The 14,294-nt window shown below is 40.8% G+C and overlaps 1 protein-coding gene across 1 annotated transcript in view; it reads right to left on the reverse strand.

Annotated features, from left to right (window-relative positions):
* The window catches only part of Smp_158040 (hypothetical protein), a gene marked incomplete at its 5' end in the record, with an annotated part of 35,350 nt that extends 21,784 nt beyond the window's left edge, over nucleotides 1-13,566 (reverse strand). The window contains one exon of the mRNA XM_018789364.1: nucleotides 13,446-13,566. Coding sequence (XP_018646487.1) covers nucleotides 13,446-13,566 — 121 coding nt within the window. The remainder of the gene's footprint in view (nucleotides 1-13,445) is intronic.
* Between the last annotated feature and the right edge of the window lie 728 nt (nucleotides 13,567-14,294).

The raw sequence follows: 14,294 nt of genomic DNA on the forward strand, positions 1-14,294 counted from the left end.
ACTGCCATAGCATTTTCTGTTCTAAAGCTATTGTAATTTAGACGTAACCTTTTAAACTCTATTTTCTACTACAATCCCTCAGTTTTGGACACAATTGTATTGTCCTTATTATTGTACGTTGTGGCCAGGTTATTCATCTATTTATTCATGTAACTTTTCACCCTAATCTGAATTGGGAATTCGAGTGCTAGATCGGGGTTGGAATAAAGTGATTAGTGTTCCGGCTGTCTTTGTCTTCTCTCTCTCTCGCGTGCTTGCCAGCCAATTAGGGATAGAATAGTTTTCATCTCTCTACCCCCACTTCGAACTCACGCATACTAGCCCCAAGGTTAAGCCAGTCAGCCTATCGGGTCAAGGTCATAATCTACATTAGACAAGTCATACTCGGCACTAAATTGGGTAGACAGATTCAAGGACGTAACAGAGGGAAGTCAAGATTCGAATGAGGAAGAACAGGGAGTGCATATAGAGAGTAGAGTGTTGAGTAAAATAACAACCATATACTTTACAGTCAGTTTTTTTTTCATCATCCGATGCCTGTCACACAGTTTTCATGTAAAAGTCCGAGTTAGCATGTTATAGGTTGTCTTAGTAGAATAGTCAATCCAGCACAAAAATTAGAAACATGAGTCTGAATGGTAAGTGTAGGAGAACGACCTCAATATCACAGATTGATTGACTTGTTCTCATCCATAAAGAGCCTGATACAGACAAAATGTTCTGCCCCACAAACACGGGTGGATTGAAATCATCGCCCTCACCGTCAGTGCTTGCTGTTCAGTAACTCCACCCTCCCTCCTTTTGTGATGTTAGGCTCATTTAGGCCTATTTTTTGGATATATATCATACCTCACACAATGCTCTGTTTCACATCCTGTTGGAAAACACTATTTCTATAAGTACCATTTTTCAAGCTTATCGGGCAGTTACAAATTATGGACTGTGGGTAAGGCTTAGATGCAATGCTTTAATTGACTATAGTGTAAAGTATAGGTTGCGAATCAGATATAGGCATTAGGAAGGCGGAAAAGTATAGATTTATGTTAGTTACAGATAAGGTAAGATAATGAGTGGTGAAATATTAATGGAAAGCAATATAATGTACAGAAGAGTAAAAAGCTAATAAAGAATAGGCAAGAAGGAACTCACTCTAAATTCGTACTGATGTTCTTTTGTCCTATCCTAACCGGTTGTTGGGTGACCGGTTCTGTGGATGTATGACCACTGGCAGTAGGCAGTCGATTATGCGTTTCTTCTGACTTTTAGGGTATTTGTAAGCGTCGTTTAGCGACCGAGTACTGATAGGTCCAGTGAGTTGCCTGTCTACTTCAATTTAAAAGAATTAGGGAGGGGAAAGTATCTTATACAACTACAAGGTAGGGAAATAAGGCAATTCAGTCTATATATGTAGAGAGCCTATGATGTCTGTGTGGAACGTGGATGTGTTCGTTTGCGCCAGATCTGTGCAGGTGAGAGCTTGATCAGTGAGTCTTACAAACGTATGTAATTTGTCTGCCATGCGTATTTCAGAAGGAAGACTGTTCCATATTAATGAGTACTTGATAAGGAAGAAGTTTTCCCGAGTTTTTGATCTGTATTTTTCAATTTTGACAGTGGATACTTTGTCTCAAAGGTTGTATCCATGTGAGTCTTGGTAGAGAGCTATATTACATGTGGAACAAGTAAGGTTTTTAAGGAGTTTAAAATAAAGAATTAAGTTAGACCTAAGTCTTCTTTCCCAGAGGGGTTCTAGTCCTAAGATATGGCATCTGGATTTGTAGTCAGTGAGTTGGTCGTTCTTAAGTATTTTGCGGGTGAAGTCTCGCTGTATTCCTTCCACCTTAAGTATATCAGATAGGCGTAGGTTGGAAAATAAGAACGAGCAGTATTCGACGATGGGTCTTACGCAGGTTTTATACAGGATAATTTTAGTTTCGTTTTGAAAGAAATTACGAAGGATTAAGCCAAGCAATCTCCGCATTCGAGATGCTTTAGTTGAGATATGTTCTGAGAAGTTAAGACTGTCAGAGTAATGTACCCCAAGGTCAGTTACTGATGTCAGTCTGGGCAGTGGGTTTTTGTTAAGTGCTAGTTTTATTTTAAGTGACGTATTTCCAATACATAGCCAACCGCATTTCTCTGTGTTGAGCTCTAGCCCCCCAGCGTTTGCAACAGTCGTCTACTTTGTTGAGTTCATGTTGAATCGTTTGCATAGTACTACGTACATCACCAATGTCAGTTTTATAGATGACTTTTAAGTCATCAGCGTAGAGGTAGGTCTTACCTGTGGTAAAGCACTTGCATATATTGTTGATATAGATTATAAAGAGCAATGGACCCAAGATACTACCCTGCACAACACCACTGGTTATTGGTTGAGGTGTAAATGTTGTAGAGTTAATCTTGGTCATTTGGTATCTGTTTGTCAGGAAAGACTCATTAAATGTCATAAATGTACTACCTAAACAATTAATGACTTAGCAAGCTTAAAACAATCTTATATCGCACGTTTGTTCCCTCTATCTAATGTTACTATTTATGTCAGATCGAACATCCCTGTAAGCTGGCGTGAGTTTTGTAATTATTATTTTGTACGAAGTTGAGACCTCGGAAAACGTCATCTATGAATATATGGAAGGTCTGGGTAGCAATCTTAGGTCGGAAGCCATACACGAAAACTAGCACTGACTGATAGCGGTTTTAGGAATGCTGTCGGTGGCCATGGGAATTCGGTTATATTGTGGTGGTTGGTATTCGATATTATCCTCAAACTTCGTATATTTTTCGTTATTGTAACCATTACTAGATAACGTCCCAACGGTGTATAAATCAGAAGGAGAATAAGAAGTGTTGATTGCTTTTATTATTGAACCATGCACAGATTGCGAAAATTGCAGGCACGTCAAGCAAGCATGAAGAAGTGGTGCGGAAATGCTAGTGAGTAAATAAACATCAAATCAATTGAGCGGCCGGATGATTCATAAATCTATCCTGTGGTCGAATTCTTCCCTAGCCAACCTCAGCTTTTCGGGAGCCAGTCAGTGGGCTTTCGAGAAAACAGATGGTCCTGTAGTCGTGATGTGATGTGTAACATTACTGATTATACGCGGAAAATTCGGTTGCGTTTGGTGTATACCAGAGTACTTATCGAGTAATTGCTGATAGAATGGATCTGTTGTGTGCCTAACTATGACTGGAGATAATCTGCCGTCGTAAAAGAAACTACGCAAGCAGAAAAATTAGTATTTCCGTCTAATAGCCTCTGTATGCGCGTATCGATGAGTAGGTTGTAAAGTTGTAACAGGTCTTTACGAATGATTGGCATAGAAACATCTGCAATATCGAAAATCCAGTGAATGGATTCGCGTAAACCCACGTTAAGACAGACATATCTTTTGCCATATGTGGCGATAGGCTTTCCGTTTGCCGCCTGTAAGTTTAAAGTACGTTCGTGAAGCCGATCGTTAGAATTTGCTGGAAGAACGCTAAATTCTGCGCCAGTATCGACAAGGTAGCGAACCATCGTTAACACATCTGTGACTTGTTACAGACGGCTGTGTTTGCCGAGTATGGTTGCCGTTAACGCGTGCCGATTGTGAAGTTTCGCGAAGTCTTTTACGTGTCGGCCGGTTTGGAGTTCGGAAAATTGCAGAATTTCCCCTTTTTCTAGAAGATTTTCCGTACTGGCTATGATACCAACACCAGTCGGGGTTATCCGTCTCTCGTGGCTTAAGGACATATCGTTTACGTGCGGCACGTCTTCGCAGGGTTTGCGACCGTTTACGGCAAAACTGAAGGAGACGTGTCAGTGTAGGACATAGTTCCGTAATGTCATTCTGTATCGCTTGAGGATTTTCCTTAACTGAAAAACCCCAACGTTAGAGGAGTTCATGATCTCTAAAATGCGGTCTGCAGATGCAGCTAGCTCGTCTACGGCGTTGTCTAAATAGGACACGATGAACTTCTTCCTCGGCTTTTATATTTGCTACAAGAGTCTCCCCTGGGGTCTTTGATTGAGAGCCTATCAATCTTGACAATGCGTCAGCTTGCCCGAAGGTGGTAGTAGACTGATACTTGATCTTGAAATCGTAACCCAGAAGTGTGGTTGCTCATCGTTGGAGTTGGTTAGCTGTATGGACAGGAATACCTTTCTTTGACCCAAAAACTGCAAGTAGTGGTTTATGGTCTGTTATTAGAGTAAAAAGTTGGTCATATATCATCTTATGGAACTTTTTCACTGCAAAGATAATTGATAGGGCTTCTTTCTCAGTCTGACTATAGTTCCTTTCGGTCGTTGTCAAAGATCTGGCAGCGTGTGAGATAGCTTTTTCAGACCCATCAGGAAAAATGTGAGAGATAACTGCACCCACACCATAGTAAGAAGCATCTGAAGCGACGACTATCGGTAGCGAAGGATCATAATGTGTCAATGAGAGATTGGAAGTCAGGCGTCGCTTGATTTTCTCGAAAGACGCTTGGCAGTCTGCAGACCAATTCCATCTCGTATTCTTTTGCAGTAGGTTGTTTAGCGGAGCACGTAGACGATGGAGATCGGCGAGGAAGATACCATAATGGCTGACCAATCCCAAGAATGATCGTAGGGTAGTAATGTCCCTGGGTCTAGGCATTGCTTGCACTGCTTCAATTTTCTCTGGATCTGGTCGTCTCCCGTCTTTATCTATTATGAACCCAAGGTCTCGTACTTGCTGCATATAGGAGTCACACTTTTCCGCTCGGAGGCGAAAACCATAATCGGCTATGCGTTCTAGTACCTGGTCCAGTTTCTTCTGCAGGTCCATTTTATCTACTGTCATAATTATGATGTCGTCTAAGTAAGCTGCTGCCCCTGGAATACCTTGTAACATGGTGTCCATAATTTGCTGAAAAATAGAGGGCGCTGTCTTCACCCCAAAAGGTAGTCGGTTATACCGGAACAGACCTTTGTGTGTGTTGATCGTTAAAAGATCTTTGCTTTCATCAGATACCGGGATTTGTATATATGCGTCTGATGAGTCTAATTTCGCAAAATATCTGTCACCGTTCAGCTTGGCGAAAAGATCTTCCTGTAAGGGCAACGGATACTGGTGGGACTCTAGAGCTTCATTTAATCCCGTGGAGTAGTCTGCACATAGACGGACACTTCCATTCGACTTCTTGACCACCACTATCGGTGCAGCCCAGTTCGAGAAGTTCACAGGCTCGATAACATCCATTTGCTGAAGTCGTTGTAATTCCTGTTCAACTATTGGAAGAGCAGCATAGGGTACAGGTCTTTTAGGTCGAAAAACGGGAGTAGCTGCAGGTTTTAGAGTTAGCACTGCATTAGCCTTCGTGCATTCCCCTAATCCTTCTTTAAACACGTTTTGGTGTCCTTGTAGCATGGTATTTTTCTGGCTCCACTCTGAGGTGTTGTAAGTTCTGATTCGTTTAATAATAATAATAGTAATATATATTCTGAAAATATTTACAGAATTCACACCAGTTTACAGGCATGATCAGATTGTTATAAAAATCAACATTTAATGTAGAGAGCAAACATGAAATATAAGAAAGTTTTATGTTTGCTGGTTTAGTAATTGATAAATAGTTTATATATGGCAGGCCAATGCAGCACCAGGGAACTTGTCATTTTTTCTTAAGTGGATAGCCTGATGTTCTGTAAGGTTATTTCTAGTGCCAAAGCGAGTTATTGATAATTATCTACAACTAGAGAAAGTAAGATTAAAGCAAAGAGCACGGAACAACAAAACAATGATAGCAAGTAAGAGGTTAAACACTTAAAGTTCCGATAATCTCACTTGTGGAGTAAGATACACTTGCAGGCGCTAGAGCATTTAATGCATTTTCAGAGGAGCAAAAGGCATTAATTGAGCGAACAAACAATGGGAGAGAGTTTAACATACGGATAGTTTGAGGTAAATTATTCCAGAGCCTATAAAACTTACAGGCAAAGTAATTCATATAGAGAGAAGATCTAGAATATGTTTGTTTGGCTAAAGACAAGGAGTTACGAATGTCGTAATGTGGGGCTTTAGCGTATTGAATCGCCTGGCTGGATGTGAAGGAGAGTTTGTTAAGTATTTTGAAAAAGAAGATAAGGTTAAGTTTGAGTCTCCTCTTCCATAGAGGGTCAAGCCCTAGTTTAATACACCTCGAATTATATGTCAAGACACTATCAGTTCCAAGAGTACGAAGTGTAAATCGTCTCTGTACTGATTCCAGTCTTAATTTATCCTTTATCCGCGTGCTACTAAGGAGAAACGCGCAGTATTCGAGGAGTGGTCGAACACAGACTTTGTACATTAATATACGAGATTCGCTGTTATGAAAGTTTCGAGTTATGTAACCTATAAGGCGTTGAGACTTGGACGTTTGTTTCATTATCTGTTCAGTAAACGACAAGTCGTTGGAGTACCTAAGTCCTAGATCTACTACTGAGTGTAACCTAGATAACATTTCACCATTTATGGTAAGATTGAGGTTGAGTGATGTATCACCGAAGCATAACCAACCACATTTAGCTGTATTAAGCTCCAGTTGCCATTTCGAGCACCACTGTGCTACATTGTTAAGCTCCGAGCTGATACAATTTTGAATATTGCTAAGCTCATGTGGAGAAAATGAGTACACCACCTTAAGGTCGTCTGCAAACAAAAGGGACTTACCCACACTAAAACACTCACAAATATCATTAATGAAAACTAAAAAGAGCAAAGGACCTAAGACACTACCCTGAATTACCCCACTTCTAACAGGGACGGCATTCGACAATGAAGAGTTCATTTTAACTATTTGATGTCGATTGCTGAGGAAGGAATCAAACCAGGCTAGTAACTTCTAGTACTAGTATTATTATGTTGTCTGGCCAAAAGAGCATGAGTTGAAATGAAGGTAGAGTCACAATCTTTAATTTAAGTACTTTAAGTGTCTGTGCCGTCACGATAAGTATGAGAAGCAGGAATGAAGGGGGGGAAAATATCCAAAAACACGAGAAAAATATCACAATATATAAAAATCAAAATAAAGTCGTGATTTATGAAGTACCAAAAAGGAACAGATTCACAGTTTGCAAGTTGATATACCAGATCGCGTCAGGCTCACTAATGAAGATGCCATAGGTATTTGAAGTTCGACAACGCATTAACCAGTAATACCTTCCACTATGAGTCGTACCCACCTAGTGAAATCAAAAGTCAAAAGCGGGGAGGTTCGAAGGTATACTTGATAGGCTATCAATATATCGAGGGTAGATTGATCTAGACTGACTAGCGACTGTAGGGGATAATGAGCACGGCTTTCGCAGTAGTGATCCTGTGAGAATGCATGAACGAGCGCCTTCAACTGGGTGAGTGCATTTAAACTAATGTGATCATCATCCAATGTCGGAGACTTACAAAGCTATTGATTTTGGGGATTTATTTGCCGTTTCAGGGTAAATGACGTCAACCTTCCCTTGGCTATCAGTGAAGGTTGTCCATCTGTCCACCACAGTCGGTAGATCGGATATACAAGAACGACCCCTACTGAAACCGTTCTGTTGGGGTGAAAAGAAGTTCAAGAATGATAAATAGCCGTGTATACCGTCGCATATCAGGGACTCCATAATTTTTTAGGGTAAAGAATGACATGCTACCGGTTGGTAGCTTGAAGGTTTGCTGCGTCGACCTCCTTTAAAAATTGGTGTAGTATAAGCCAGCTTCAGAATTTCCGGTAGTGTGCCTCGACTTCACATGTTTGAAAATTAGTAAGGTTATAAATAACCTCAAGGTTTCAAAAGGTCACGGAGCAGACGGGATTTCATCATTTCTCTACAAATATGGTGGTCCAGATATTCCACTTCTTCTCCTTAAGGTGTTTACTCTCTCTATGGAATCAGGCTCTTATCCTGACCGTTGGACAACCGCGTACATCATACCTCGTTACAAATCCGGAGATAAGACTGACATGAACAACTATCGGCCAATAAATATTACTCCAGTTATCTCTAGGATTATGGAAAAAATTGTTAGTGACGAACTATCCAACTATTTATTGACTGAACAATTTATTGATGATTCGCAACATGGATTTCCTAAAAATCGATCTTGTATGACATGTCATTTTGACTTCTTTAATTTGGTCTATTCTCTTCGTAGCCAAGGATATCTAGTACTAGTGCTATACCTGGACATTTCTAAGGCCTTCGACATGGTCAACCACCAACTTCTCATAGGTAAACTCGCATCTTATGGGGTCCAAAACCCGTTACTAGCCTGGTTTGATTCCTTCCTCAGCAATCGACATCAAATAGTTAAAATGAACTCTTCATTGTCGAATGCCGTCCCTGTTAGAAGTGGGGTAATTCAGGGTAGTGTCTTAGGTCCTTTGCTCTTTTTAGTTTTCATTAATGATATTTGTGAGTGTTTTAGTGTGGGTAAGTCCCTTTTGTTTGCAGACGACCTTAAGGTGGTGTACTCATTTTCTCCACATGAGCTTAGCAATATTCAAAATTGTATCAGCTCGGAGCTTAACAATGTAGCACAGTGGTGCTCGAAATGGCAACTGGAGCTTAATACAGCTAAATGTGGTTGGTTATGCTTCGGTGATACATCACTCAACCTCAATCTTACCATAAATGGTGAAATGTTATCTAGGTTACACTCAGTAGTAGATCTAGGACTTAGGTACTCCAACGACTTGTCGTTTACTGAACAGATAATGAAACAAACGTCCAAGTCTCAACGCCTTATAGGTTACATAACTCGAAACTTTCATAACAGCGAATCTCGTATATTAATGTACAAAGTCTGTGTTCGACCACTCCTCGAATACTGCGCGTTTCTCCTTAGTAGCACGCGCATAAAGGATAAATGAAGACTGGAATCAGTACAGAGACGATTTACACTTCGCACTCTTGGAACTGATAGTGTCTTGACATATAATTCGAGGTGTATTAAACTCGGGCTTGACCCTTTATGAAAGAGGAGACTCAAACTTAACCTCATCTTCTTTTTCAAAATACTTAACAAACTACCCTTTACATCCAGCCAAGCGATTCAATATGCTAAAGCCTCACATTACGACACTCGTAACTCCTTGTCTTTAGCCAAACAAACATATTCTAGATCTTCTCTCTATATGAATTACTTTGCCTGTAAGTTTTCTATGCTCTGGAACAATTTACCTCAAACTATCCGTATGTTAAACTCTCTCCCATTGTTTGTTCGCTCAATTAATGCTTTTTGCTCCTCTGAAAATGCATTAAATGCTCTAGCGCCTGCAAGTGTATCTTACTCCACAAGTGAGATTATCGGAACTTTAAGTGTTTAACCTCTTACTTGCTATCATTGTTTTGTTGTTCCGTGCTCTTTGCTTTAATCTTACTTTCTCTAGTTGTAGATAATTATCAATAACTCGCTTTGGCACTAGAAATAACCTTACAGAACATCAGGCTATCCACTTAAGAAAAAATGACAAGTTCCCTGGTGCTGCATTGGCCTGCCATATATAAACTATTTATCAATTACTAAACCAGCAAACATAAAACTTTCTTATATTTCATGTTTGCTCTCTACATTAAATGTTGATTTTTATAACAATCTGATCATGCCTGTAAACTGGTGTGAATTCTGTAAATATTTTCAGAATATATATTACTATTATTATTATTAAACGAATCAGAACTTACAACACCTCAGAGTGGAGCCAGAAAAATACCATGCTACAAGGACACCAAAACGTGTTTAAAGAAGGATTAGGGGAATGCACGAAGGCTAATGCAGTGCTAACTCTAAAACCTGCAGCTACTCCCGTTTTTCGACCTAAAAGACCTGTACCCTATGCTGCTCTTCCAATAGTTGAACAGGAATTACAACGACTTCAGCAAATGGATGTTATCGAGCCTGTGAACTTCTCGAACTGGGCTGCACCGATAGTGGTGGTCAAGAAGTCGAATGGAAGTGTCCGTCTATGTGCAGACTACTCCACGGGATTAAATGAAGCTCTAGAGTCCCACCAGTATCCGTTGCCCTTACAGGAAGATCTTTTCGCCAAGCTGAACGGTGACAGATATTTTGCGAAATTAGACTCATCAGACGCATATATACAAATCCCGGTATCTGATGAAAGCAAAGATCTTTTAACGATCAACACACACAAAGGTCTGTTCCGGTATAACCGACTACCTTTTGGGGTGAAGACAGCGCCCTCTATTTTTCAGCAAATTATGGACACCATGTTACAAGGTATTCCAGGGGCAGCAGCTTACTTAGACGACATCATAATTATGACAGTAGATAAAATGGACCTGCAGAAGAAACTGGACCAGGTACTAGAACGCATAGCCGATTATGGTTTTCGCCTCCGAGCGGAAAAGTGTGACTCCTATATGCAGCAAGTACGAGACCTTGGGTTCATAATAGATAAAGACGGGAGACGACCAGATCCAGAGAAAATTGAAGCAGTGCAAGCAATGCCTAGACCCAGGGACATTACTACCCTACGATCATTCTTGGGATTGGTCAGCCATTATGGTATCTTCCTCGCCGATCTCCATCGTCTACGTGCTCCGCTAAACAACCTACTGCAAAAGAATACGAGATGGAATTGGTCTGCAGACTGCCAAGCGTCTTTCGAGAAAATCAAGCGACGCCTGACTTCCAATCTCTCATTGACACATTATGATCCTTCGCTACCGATAGTCGTCGCTTCAGATGCTTCTTACTATGGTGTGGGTGCAGTTATCTCTCACATTTTTCCTGATGGGTCTGAAAAAGCTATCTCACACGCTGCCAGATCTTTGACAACGACCGAAAGGAACTATAGTCAGACTGAGAAAGAAGCCCTATCAATTATCTTTGCAGTGAAAAAGTTCCATAAGATGATATATGACCAACTTTTTACTCTAATAACAGACCATAAACCACTACTTGCAGTTTTTGGGTCAAAGAAAGGTATTCCTGTCCATACAGCTAACCAACTCCAACGATGAGCAACCACACTTCTGGGTTACGATTTCAAGATCAAGTATCAGTCTACTACCACCTTCGGGCAAGCTGACGCATTGTCAAGATTGATAGGCTCCCAATCAAAGACCCCAGGGGAGACTCTTGTAGCAAATATAAAAGCCGAGGAAGAAGTTCATCGTGTATTGGATGACGAAATCAATGGACTCCCAGTAATCTTTGAAACTATCAAGAAGATCACTGAAAGTGCTAAGATACTGAGCACAGTCAAATGCTATCTCTCGACCAAATGGCCAAACAATCGCCTTGACGGAGAACTTTTGCAATATTTTCGTCGACGGGACTCACTAATGGTTGTTGACTCGTGTATTACGTTCGGTGATCGAATTGTTATTCCGAAGTTATTACGTCACAAGGTTCTCAAGCAGTTTCACAGTGGCCATCCTGGAATCAATAAAATGAAATCGTTGGCTCGTAGTTATGCTTATTGGCCGTCAATGGACAAAGATATCGAGAATAAATGCCGTAACTGTCCATCATGCATTCAAGCCGCTAAAAATCCTTTGAAATGCGAACCTCAGTATTGGCCTACGCCTGCAGGACCCTGGGAAAGAATTCATGCAGATTTTGCTGGTCCAATCCAGGGTAAAATGTTTCTAATTATCGTAGATGCATTTACTAAATGTCCGGAAGTATATACCATGCCAAATTGTACAACATCAGAAACAATCCACAAGCTGTCTACCCTGTTTAGCTGTTTCGGAGTACCAGAGACCTTAGTAACGGGTAACGGCTCGCAATTCGCGGCAGAATCGTTTAAGCATTTCTGTAGAGCAAACGGAATAACTCATCTTCGTTCTCCACCCCATCATCCACAATCTAATGGACAAGCAGAACGCTTTGTGGACACCTTTAAACGAACAATACTGAAGGGGGGAGGCGAAGGGACGACTGGGCAGGTGATCACAAAATTTTTAACATCCTACAGATCCACCCCGAATCCGAATGTTCCGGACGGCAAGTCTCCTGCGGAAGTCATGTTCGGAAGACGTGTTCGAACCGTCTTCATTGCCATGTTGCCATCCAAATTAGTTGATGAGCGCAGTCACGATCCAAGTATCCGGAACTTCAATGTCGGCGACAAAGTTTACATTGAATCCTACATCGGGAAGAACCGATGGGAGCCGGGAGAAGTTGCACAAAAATTGGGAAAAGTTCTGTACAGAGTTCGAGGAACTTTTGGGACATGTATACGACACACAAATCAAATCCTTAAAGACAAAAGAACGATGCAGAATCGAAGTAACCGGCCGATTTTTCCGTTAGATTTAATCTTAGATGCACAAATGCCCAAGAACACTGAAAGGAAGCCTTGGACAAGGAAGACGACGAGAATAATAGGACGACGTCGCAACCCAGTTGTCAAACTACAAGTTGACCCTAGAAAGAAATCTTATTCGGGGGAGGTGTTGAGTCGGCTTCCGGAGAACTCCAACAGAGCCTCCAGAGGCCCATAAAGAGCCCCAGCCATTCAGAGTACGATGGAACATTCTAGAGTTCCAACGTGGCGTGCTACTATCGGTCGGTATCATGATATGTCGTTAATGGATTGGCTGAAATAGGATGTTGATTTAACATACGCTAACATCTATAAATACCTATTATTTTCTGTACAAAGATGAACCTTGCAGTAAAGTGTTTCTCTCATACTCGTGTCTTCTCTCTGGTGTTCAAGTCGCTGAGTAGTTCTAGCCTGAGGTTATCAGAATAGCTTAGTATCTGAATATAGCGTCCAACCTACAAGACGTATCATTCAGAGAAAAAATGACCAAATTAACTTTAATCCAAGAAAAACTTGGATGTTTCCTCAAGAACTATCTTGAAGTTGACCACCAACGCAGAGAAATCTAGCTATGATCGAAGGACTCAACATTCGCACAGGAGAGTTCGTCACTTCCATGTCGATACTCGTATTTGGCGACATAAGCATTTCAGTCTCTTTCTCAGACACCATACCTTGAGCGAATCGAAACAAGTTTAGGCAAGTCAAGCGTAACTCCTTGAACCTGAGCAATCTCATTTGTTAAGACGATATACTTCTCGATATTCTCCGATACGGGGTATTCCTTGATGTCAAAGTCACCAAAACTGTGATGTCAACCATTTTAAAAATATTTTCTAACCCACGGAAGCTTATACAAGTTAACGTAAGCATGGATATGTGGCTCCAAATCGAATATAAGTCTACTAGTGCTTCTATTTAGAGAGAGCTCTTCTATGTTGTGAGTTATCATTTTGTCGAGACACATTCTTGGACTATCCTCCAGAGAACGGCTTATTCTCTTCATCTTGAATGCTGAGATTGCTAACGATATTATCAGGATTACGGAAGATTTTGAACAGTATTTTATTGACCACGGTCACCCACATATATCACAAAAGGAACCAATAAACACTGGCGTTAAGTTCATATAAAATATTGACCCACTGCATCCCACATACCTAGCTGATAAATCGTCCTGCTGAAACCACTGACACGCCAAGCATTGTAAAAGTCTAAACTAAAAATCCATTTACATTCGAGTGTATTAAGCTCACTGATCTCGATCACATCATTCGTCATTTTATACTTCTACGGTGCGAGACATCATAAGATTCTAGCTACTCATCCAGATATTTTACCAAGTCACACAATGGACCAACGTTAATATAGCCAGCAATATCTTTATAGCTCTGAACATGTCAAGGTATACCATTGTTGATCATAAGACTTGATCCTAAGAGGTCAAAGACTTTACTATTCATCAATTTATCATCTTTCATGTAATCCTGAAGAATCCTGTGTTACTTAAAAAATGATTCACAGTAATCTCTAACCTGATTCCAAGTCATTACGCCACCAGATACTCTCTGTTATCTAGATAACGAGCAAGCACACTACATGTCTTCACGTACACTTGTGGATCTATACGCGATTGGAAGGGGAAGGTTCAGTCTATCACAGACCATTCGCATCACCTACATTGCTCTGGAATGTTGTGGAAGGGCTGGCCAATGAATAAATGAGGGTATACAAGGTTAAGGAAACATCCTCCATGAAGTCTAGGAATGGAAAGTATGGCGTACTTAACCTCGTAGCATGGGACAGATGAACAGTATGCTGAGAACAGAAGATACTCATTGAAACATTATTCCCTGACTTTGCAAAAGACTCCAACACAGTGCTTCATGTATTCCTCATAGCGAAAGTTTGAAAGATGAGTTTCGCCGACACATTTCCATCTTGTCTGCAAAGTCACCTACAGAACAGGATGTTTGAAATCAAGCTGAATAGAGCGCACACGAGCTGAA

The sequence above is a fragment of the Schistosoma mansoni genome (assembly GCF_000237925.1).
Source record: "Schistosoma mansoni, WGS project CABG00000000 data, supercontig 0136, strain Puerto Rico, whole genome shotgun sequence".
NCBI classification, from domain to species: Eukaryota; Metazoa; Platyhelminthes; class Trematoda; order Strigeidida; family Schistosomatidae; genus Schistosoma; species Schistosoma mansoni.